At 44.4% G+C, this 9,930-nt stretch overlaps 1 protein-coding gene across 3 annotated transcripts in view; it reads right to left on the bottom strand.

Moving 5' to 3' along the window:
* Positions 1-5,348: 5,348 nt before the first annotated feature.
* Positions 5,349-9,930, bottom strand: part of PARVB (parvin beta) — a 533,348-nt gene continuing 528,766 nt past the window's right edge. For all 3 annotated transcript variants that reach the window (XM_069628141.1, XM_069628143.1, XM_069628144.1), the window contains one exon: positions 5,349-9,525. In XM_069628141.1, the coding sequence (XP_069484242.1) occupies positions 9,449-9,525 (77 nt within the window). In that variant the 3' untranslated portion in view covers positions 5,349-9,448. The remainder of the gene's footprint in view (positions 9,526-9,930) is intronic.

The following is a 9,930-nucleotide window of genomic DNA, read 5'->3' as shown; positions in this document are numbered from 1 at the left end:
TTGGCTTAGCTCGGTAGGTTTGACTTTACACATTACACAAACACCCTTGGTGGGGAAAGACAGGGCCAGATTGGCCAACTATCCAATCCTAAGGCTATATGGGTGCATTACCTGGCCCACTGTCAGGGTTCGTTCTAGGTGCAAGTTGCTGGAGTGATCACCTGAGTCCTCCATGAGTGTTTGGCATTCCCCACGTAAAGTTGGATGGCAGGAAACCCAGCTGTTTGCGGAATTAGAGACTTGTGGGCTTAGATAAGCAGGTGGGGGACCGGCTGGAGTGTGGTGTGTAAAAAGCAGGATGCGGGGGGGGGAGGGTGTGGGGCTACTGGCTGAAGCGGATGTGTGATAGGTGGAGGTTGGGCACAGAGGGGTTGGGATCAGGAGGTCGTGGTGAATATCCAGGTTTTGAGACCAGCATTAGGGAAGAAGGAGCAGCAGATTGTGGAGTAAATTGTGGAGCAGGTGAGGTATTGATTAGTGAGTACTGCCGCGGGAGTGTGTGTCTTTGTGGAAAGTGTGTAGAAATGTTAGTGTAAGGAATGCTTGTGAAGGGAGTATTACTGGGTGACAGGAGTGCGTTTGCATGGTGGGAGGGGGGTAGAGGTATAAGTAACATCAAAGGGTGGAAGCAAGACCTAGGAGGAGGGGGAACATGGAAGAGGCAGAAGGTTGGGGGGGAGGAGTGAGCCCTGAGAGTAGAAAGGGAAAGGTGACAGTGATTAAAGTGGCCTGAATCACACGGGTAATTGCAAGGCACTATCCCAACTTCCATTAGAACACTAAACCCGGGCACACGTGGGGATAGTTAGAAAGTCGATGAGGGAGCAAAATAGAATATATTGTGCCTTTAGGTATCATAGCAGCTCTTATAGAATTTAGCATAATGAGAGAAATCATCGCTGGAACTAACCTGGGTGTTTAAAGACGGCTGGGCTAGGTAAGAATTTGAAAACAGATAGGAGTGGGATGGCCATGGGTCCCACAAGTTTAAAAAAAAACAGTGAACCGCCTCCAAGAAAGGGAGTGATGCTTGAGCCGTCTATGACACTGCACTATATATTGAAGCGTTGAAACATGACAAGAGCAGAGCCAAATCTATAAGTACAAAAAAAGAAGTGTTGGGGTTACCAGGTATTTGGGCGCTGAGATTAATAAGATGCATCAGTGGCCGCTGCAGATGGCGAGTCCCTGGGCTACCCCAGCCTAGCACAAAAGTGAAGAAAAAGTTAATGCATCACCAAACCTGTTACTTTCTCTTTAGTACAAAACCAATTTAATGATGATAATTTGTGTTTGAGCAATGGTGCCGACGCGTGTTTCGACCCATTGAGTCTTTATCAAGGCACAAAAAATGGCTGGTTTTATTTCTGACCCCATGTAACCTCAGTCCATGCCTAGAACTGCAGAAGAGTGGATATCCCAGCTCCCTCGAGCAGTATCAGATAAAGAGCCAATAATAAGTGCCAAGGGAGAAGAAGCTTGCAGAGTTCGAGCAAGAGTCGAAAGCCTTGTGGGAAGTGTAACAAAACGGATAGAGCGCACCACCTACCGAATGAGGAGCCGGAAGGGCCTGTCCCAGAGAATTGGAGAAGAGCGGAATCTAGTGGAGAACCAAAAGAACTGCCCACAGAGAACTGTCACCAGGATCCTCCAGGACCCTGGTGACAGCAGGAAACCAGAGCAAGTCGCTGTGTACCGGCTTTGCGTTAGATGGATGCAACGACCCTCTGGGGGAGCATTGCACAGAAAACAAAAAGGTACACAGTGCCTCTGGGGAAGCTGGGGCAAGGCAGCGGGCCCAGGGAGAAAAGACGCAGACTGCAAGGGAGGGAGAGTACAAAGAAGCCCCCTAGGTGGGGAGGAGATAGAGACCCAATGGTGGAGAGAATATCGAAAAGCACCTAGGCGGAGAGATGATGAGAGACCCCCAAGGTGGGGAGAGGGGAGGGAAACCCCAAGTAGGGGAGAATACAGAGGAGCCCCAAAGTGGGAAAAAGCACAAGAGGCCCCCAAGGTGGGGAACACAAGGAGAAACCCCAGAGTGGGGAGAAACACAAAAAACATCAGAGGACAGAAGGAGAGTGGACCATGCTCCAGAGTGGGAATACTATCAAGAAGTCCCAGAGTCGGAAAAGAGAAAGAGGAAAATCGCAGAGTGGAGAACGAGAGACTAAGACAAGGTACAGTGTGGCAAGAAAGACTTGAATAGAATTGAGTTGAAAAGGAAAGAGAATGAAAAGACACATACTGCATGGTTGGGCTGTGGCAAGGAGGCTGAGGCAAGGAGACCTATGGTAAAAGGGACCAGGGTGAGGCTGCAGGGTCAGAAACCAACCACCATCCCTATAGTCTGATAATCACCCAGAGTAGGTCTTGATTATATTATTGTTTTTAGAGGTAGGAAGAGAACGTAGGTTAGAATAGGATTCTAGACTGAAGACTTCATTTATGCAAGACACCCTCGTTTCCAAACGTGATCATGTTGCAGCTCTTAGAAGAGCCGCTCACTGGTTTCCAGTCAAAGAACACAAACTTGAAAATCCTCTCAATCACGCACCAATGCCTCTCCAACACAGCTCTGCCCTGCCTCTCACAAATACTTAAGTGCCCTTCCTCCAGACCTACAAGATCCATCTAAAGACACAGATTCAGGACACCACGCTTCAAACGCACAAGAGGTGGGGGCTCTAGCGTTCCAGTCATCGCCTCCAGCCTTTGGAACAACCTCCCACCCCATACTCCTTCTGAACCCTCCTACTGCACATTCAGAAAGCAACTATAGACCACCCTGTTTCAATGACTAATTCTTCTTCACCATGCTGCTATGTAACCCTTACTTCCTCCCTTCCTGATCTCCCCTACCCTACCCCCCTTCCCCTTTCCTCTCCCCCTCGTGTAACCAGCACCTCGATGCCTGTGGGGTTTTTGGGCGCTTTACAAATGCAAAAATAAATAAACAAAACAATCCTTACGAGTACCCTTTTATTTGTTTTTTAGATTAGTGCTACACATTCTAGCCTTAGGAACAGGTTAGGGTTTTTCATTACAAACAGAATTAAATATGTGTTCAGACTGCCTCCTCGTCAGTCTCCTGCTCCAGACCAATGTTTTTGGGAAAGAAATTGGGCAAAAAAGTAGGCAAACGTTTGAAAGAATAAAAAACAAATTAAAGATCAGAACAACTTTCAATTGAGGCAGTTTCAATGTAATGGCAAGTGGCAAGGCCTGGATACCTGTGGCAGAGGCACAATACGCCACTTACCAGACGAGCCTCTGCATTGCTGGCTGCTGTGGTTGTGGCTGGTGCAGTATTAAAAAAACATTTATCAAGACGACAAACAGGTGAACACAAATTGCTTACCAACCTTTATCAATAGCATGTATTCGCTATCTGCCTCAGAGTCCATCACACTGGACCTACAGGACCACCATCACACTGAACCTACAGGACAGTTATCCACTGTGTCCCACCACCCAGAACCACAGATTCCATTGCCAGTGTGTGCCTAATTCCAGGTTACATAAATAAAAATAAACCTATCTTGCCTACCCCTGCCCCTCATTGTCAGGTCTGCCTCGAGACAAAATAAATAACCTTTGCTCATCCTTCCTCCCTTTCAGTCTAAGACATCTGGTTGCATAATCTTTACCACACTATTCAGGAAAAACTCGTGGTAGTTTAGCAAAAGTAACTCAAATGTAGGTTGTAGAGGAAGCAATGAGCCACAAGTAAGTAAATAAACATTTCCAAGATGTCCAGTCGATATTTTGTCATTGGATGTGTTTGGTGTAGTTTGTATTCGAAAACAGAACAGAAGGTGAAGACCGTCCAGGACTGCCATGTCCACCACAGTGCTACCAGAATTAAAGTCTTTGGCTCTTTGCACTCCCTAGGCATGTCTTGGCAGAACTTGTGGTTTCCTTTTGACCCCTGCATGCCTGCAGAACATTCTGATAGTAATGCATGAATGTTCAATACCCTCCTGCCCAAAGGCGTCTTGGGCTCAGGCAGTGTCTGATCCCTCTCCCAAATAAAATAATATTGGCGTGCAAGAGCCCTCACATTGTCAATACTGATTACGGGCAAGCTCAGACTCGTCGTGAAGTACCGTTTGCTGTAGTACCTTGCAACAGGGAGGTCTTGGAAAAGTGTAGGATACAGTAGCGTAGGGTTCTGCAAGCTTTGGCTCTCCAGATGTTTCGAACTTCAACTCCCATCAGCTTCAGGAAACCTAATCAATGGTGGGGGATGAAGAGATTCGTAGTCCGAAACATCTGGAGAGCCAAAGGTTGCAAACCTCTTCGGTCGGGCGTATTGTGACTCGGCTGGGCCATCCACTGTGCTGAACATTGTCACCATGGGGCTGTGTTGTCCCGATTGCACGTTTCATTGTGCCATCTACTGCATAAGCACCAGATTGTGCAGATGTGAAATTTCACTAAATTGGCACAGCTGTCTCCTTGACAATTCACAGTCTGCACGCCATGCAGGCCATACAGGCCATACAGGTCATGCACATTTCTCAGACATATACTCATCACGAAGTTAGCTTCAACTGATTGTTGACAAACATGCATAGAGCATTATCCCCAAAGGTCTTGAGGTGCTGTAACCTGGGACAGCATCCTGGTAAGCATACCCACCAAACTGAAAGCAATAACTCTGTCCTTTGTAATACACGTCCATCCTCCAAATCTACCATCACGGTCTTCGGTTTTTGTCATTCGGCGTCCAGATTCAATTTCAGAACCTGCGCCGACTGTGGGAGGATGGACCTTTTGTTTAGTCGCCTGGGATTTTGAGTTTACCTAGACTGTCCTGGCAGGCTTATGGATGGCACACGCTTCATTCACCCTGTACTGCCTTGCATCATGCGTGCACTGTTTTCATTTAGCAAACTGACTGCAGACTGCTCGGACTACATCATAGATTTTAACACTGGTTGGTAGTGAACTATTTTTTCACCATGGACAGCGGATCTTGTGGGCACTCAGAATAGGTAGTTACACACAATACACACATGATGTATCCTGATCTAGTCTGATTTTTCATCTGACCAATATTTTCTTTTACAATATCGGGATAATCCAGTATTGGGGCTTGCCCCTTACCAGCCCGATTTGGAGGACCGAGCCTGCATTGGTTGATCCAGAAATTGGCACGAGGCATTACAAACTAATAAACATTATAAGGGCTAGAACAAATCATTCTGAAGCATGCTGAAAATTAAATATTATTCTAAAAGCACGTGAGACTAAGGGAGAGCTAACCCAGGGGACCTTTAGTATTTTGTCAAATATCCCTAGTCCTTCTAAACGCAGCCTTAATACATAAGCAAACAAACATCTTTAGAGAGGTCATCAGTGATTTATTTGAATAAATATAAATACAGCCGTCACAATCCATGCATCATTGTCAGAACTCAACATGTCTTAAGACATGCAACTCATTTAGGAAATATTACATTGCATTGTAGCTTGCTCACAGAACACGCATCTGCTCAAGTTCACTTGGGTACTTTCTGAACATGACAGTACACAAACATTACAAAATTCCAAAATACATTGAAATATATTTCAAAAGGCAATTCAATTTCGTTAGTAAAAAAAAATGCATTACATTCCACAAATTAGAAATAATGCTATGCATGTGGTTACGAAATATTAAAATAATTGAAATCGGGAGAGCCGCGCACCCTTAAGCCCTTCTTGTTCCTAACCAGGACATAAACATTCACTGCCAGCCAGCCGTCTAGTAGTATCTTCAGGGCACCACATGTGCCTGCTAATTGAGGCTTTTTATACAAAACAGTGGAAACATTAAAAGAAATTGCCACGTGGCCCAGATTTCATAGAAGTATGCACAAATCGCCGAAATGCAGAATTGGTAGTTTTAGGGGTTTCTAATTCTACACGACTGGCACAAGGTTTTACAGCACCGATCTTCACACTGTGATGCAGGCCCCTATGGCGGCTCGGTGAGTGTTGTCTAGGGGTCCAAGAGGCTATATCAAAAAGGATTGGTGTTGCCCTAGCAGTTCCGGCATTGGACCGGTACAACAGAGGCTGTTTTACTCAACATGGTTCACCATAAAAAGTTTGAAGACCGCTCATTTAGAGAATAATCATTTTATCTGCTGAAATTGTCTTCTTTCAATTTGGGAATAAGTGTTTTTTTCCCTAGTCTACATCGTCACACCAAATCAATTTTCTCATCCACAATCTGCAAATTTACCCAGAGAACAGCACCAGTGAATAGAACATTATCAGTACTGAAAATGAGGGTGCATTAACAAAATAAAAACACAGGGCCCAATTTTGCTAATGTTGGTACCCATTTTATGAGATGTAAAGATTTTGCTTTCATTTAATTGCCACAAAGCTTTTGATCTCGCACTCTGAAGGCCCCTTTGCTTGAAGAATTTGAGAAGCACTGCACCATATCAAGATAGCAAACACTACTAAAACATTTAGCATGTATGTAAGAGAATGTGTACCCAATGTCATGCGAACAATAGGATGACCTATCTGCATGTCACCGGGCCTTTATGGGTGATTTAATCTTCATCAGCTAAAAGGAAGCAGATACCTTTGGTTTCATCTCATCAAATTAGCCAAGAAATGTTCAACACATAACCATTGTTTAACACCGATTTAGTGGATAAACTTGCTACTGCGAGTGGGCAAGGAATATGTGGTGTCCGAGAGGCATTGTAGCGACCAAAATATTGTCCAGAATCTGCAATTGTCTAACAGTTGGCACATCAACAACCGTTCTGAGACAAAAACAGGGGAGCCATTGAAATAACCACACAAGTGGAATACCACATTTAGAAAAGGCAGTTCACTTCACTAGTCATGTTTGTGTAAGCCCGATATGCTTACTGGGTAGAAGCACTGGTCTACACAAGGAGGGGAAGTAGGTGGGTCCCAATCTTCTAAATCGCATTGGCGATTCAGTCATATAGGAATACTCATTTGTCCCATTGCTTTTTCAGATGAAATAAGACCTTGATGTTTTGTCTTACACCACCATACTTCAAACATACAAATCCATAGTTAGTTATATGGACCTCAGACAGGGAAAAGTGGAATGAAACTTGGACCCCACTGTGACGACTAAGCGGGGGATCTAGATTCTGGAGGTTGGACTGGAAGCAGTGTCAGATGGCTAACTGATGGTGAACCCTTGAGAAAGTGACACATTTAAGAAGGTTCAAAGTCAGATGAGCGAGTGAATCATGGCAGGGAGGGTGAACATAGTTTATTTCCTTGATTATGGGGGAATCCATATTAAATGGGTAAATGATAGAGGGTGCCATGGTCACAGTCCTCCATAAACCTGTATGCCGCTCCTGCATAGAGTTGTCAACAATGTCAGTGAATTGGAGGGGCCTAGCACCACTTTCAATGGGTAAGAGGCAGGATTCTCAGACAGTGTTCTGGTCATTGTCGGGAAGTGCAAACACAGAAAACCAGTTTACGGGCCACATAACATTGCTTCTTGTTACTCCTTTTAAACGTTTTACTTCAAGGGAATTTAGCTTCACCCAGGTACAAATAAGGATATACCGCCTGGCAAACTGTATTTAAACATGAGCTGGACTCTGATGACCCAACAAGCACCCAGATGCTTAAGATAGGTGGGAATCCTAAAACATAGACAACAAAGCATCCTAATACCACACCACATTCAGGGCACTGAAGCACCTTTGCTTACATGTATATTCTGGTGCCACTCTCGCTGGCATTTGTAGACCTGTTCTAGTGCAGATCGTAAATGTTTACCAGTCATGGTCCCTAGGTGATCTTCTCTAAAAGGTGTCATTCTGTAGAGTCTATTCCTCAGAAGGCAGATAGTAATCAAATTGGCCGTGACTGGTTAGGGAGTTGAGGACCCCATACAGTGACTTCAGCACTGGATGTGAAATACTCCCTACTGATCCTGCAGTCATTGAGGACAAGCTTGAACAGGAAAACCAGGCACCAATGGTAGCTGAAAGGTAACCATGTGGGAGAAAACCTTCTGGGACGAAGAAAATGGGGCGAAACTTTCAGGCATTGTCTGTAGGCAGTTGAAAAATAGGCTTCTGCTCAATTTACAATTGCTATTGAGGAGTGAAAAACACAAAAGTCTGGGGGCGTGGCATTCATGGCATATATGTCCAGGCAGGGCAGCGATTCATGGAAGGGCTATGCTCCAGTTTTCCCATGCTTATTAAGTGGCAATTGCACAGCTGGTAACTTCATCAGCAGGTGGTGCAAGGGTTCTACAAGCAGAAAGTAGTTGGAGCAAAATCAAACTAATGTGGAACCCTGTCGCGCTTCTTACCCGCATCAGTGGCAGCGTCGCATCGTGATGACTCTTGAAGAGAAGGTAGCGATTCATAACTGGCTCAATGACATGCCTCATGATTCTCCAACAATCAATCGACAACAATGTGCTACATGTACTAAATGAACTTCATAGATGGAGGTTAATATAATTTATGCAAAACATGCATCAGTGAACAGTTTGTCAATTTAGCTGCACGATGACAGATGTGTTGGGAATTCTTATTCACAGCTCATTGCACAGACACAGGCCCCGAGGACTCCTACATTCATCTGGACCAGCAAATCCTCTGAATCGTCGAGCCAGGTACTTTAGTCGCATTAAACAAAGTAAGGAACTAAAATCCACGTCTATCCCAGATAAATAGTTGTCTGTCTGCACAAAGGAATAGAAGCTTTTGGTAATAGAGGAGGGGGAAAAAAGGGGAAAAAAGGAGTGCCAACGGAAGGGGCTCTGAAAGAGTAGAAAAGGATTTAGGGAAGGTGATGGGGGAAGAGGTTTGGTGGAGAGTGAGAGCTATTCAAATCAACAGCAACGGCATAAAGACCGTTGCCACAACAGATTTATGTGCTGAGTACACATACTTTTATCAACGTTCCTATAATACACAAAGCCTTAGTGTGCACCTCTCGAATTCCAAGAGGATTTGGTCTGCAGTGGAACTAGTCGCAATAAATGTATGTATAGTCACAATGGCTTTTCCCGTATAAACATACACTCATTTTCGCGATTACAAGAACAGAATTATGTAATCGAATACTGAAAGAATAGAGTGTTCACCGACATCCAATAGGGCTGTGCTTAAAAGCGCTTCACAGACCATAACACATTGAGACTCGCCGGAATGTCATTACCTTGCGTTGCTATGCATTTATCTAAAGACAAAAGAGAAGTGGAGTTCCAGCAACAGGAATAGTCTGCTTCTCTATATTCGGAGAGCGACAGTATGTTACGACCTGGATGTCCTTGACCGGGCATGTGTTATGGACATATGTGCTCACATCTTCTAAAAACATAGAACTGAAGATGATGGCAGTCCCGCCGCATGGAATACAGTGTAAGGCACCAGGGATGCTTCAGAACTAAGGCCAGGGTCTGGAAGCGCTTCCAGCTTCACTCGAAGTTCTTGTACTTTGTGAACAGGTTGTACAAAACCCTCAGGGTAGACTTCAGATCCAGGTTGACGATATCTGTAAGGAAAAGAGGATTCTTTTGAGACTCCAGCATGATGATGTTGCCTTTGAACAGAGTATGGATTCTTCTCTTTGGTGCATAAAACAGATTACACAAAGACACACATTGCCTCTGCTGGCCAGGATCACAGATGATTCATGCATGACGTCTACATACACAGCTACCCTAGCAATACACATTACCCAAGGAGAAGCTGCTCCAAAATGCACTCCCCACACAGATTCTGAAGACAAGGAGTACAACTCCACATTACAAGAATTCGAAATACACCCTAATAGCACACTATAGCCCTTTTACAGGTACACTATTACATCCAATTATTTTGCACTATTTTTTTTTATTTGATTTAGTTGAATATCAACTTTACAAATATATAAAATATTCATCATTGTTACAATATA

The sequence above is a fragment of the Ambystoma mexicanum genome, chromosome 12 (assembly GCF_040938575.1).
Source record: "Ambystoma mexicanum isolate Mex_15411 chromosome 12, UKY_AmexF1_1, whole genome shotgun sequence".
Taxonomy (NCBI): Eukaryota; Metazoa; Chordata; class Amphibia; order Caudata; family Ambystomatidae; genus Ambystoma; species Ambystoma mexicanum.
The sequence above is the reverse complement of the archived record's forward strand: the minus strand, read 5'-3'. Positions and strand labels throughout refer to the sequence as shown.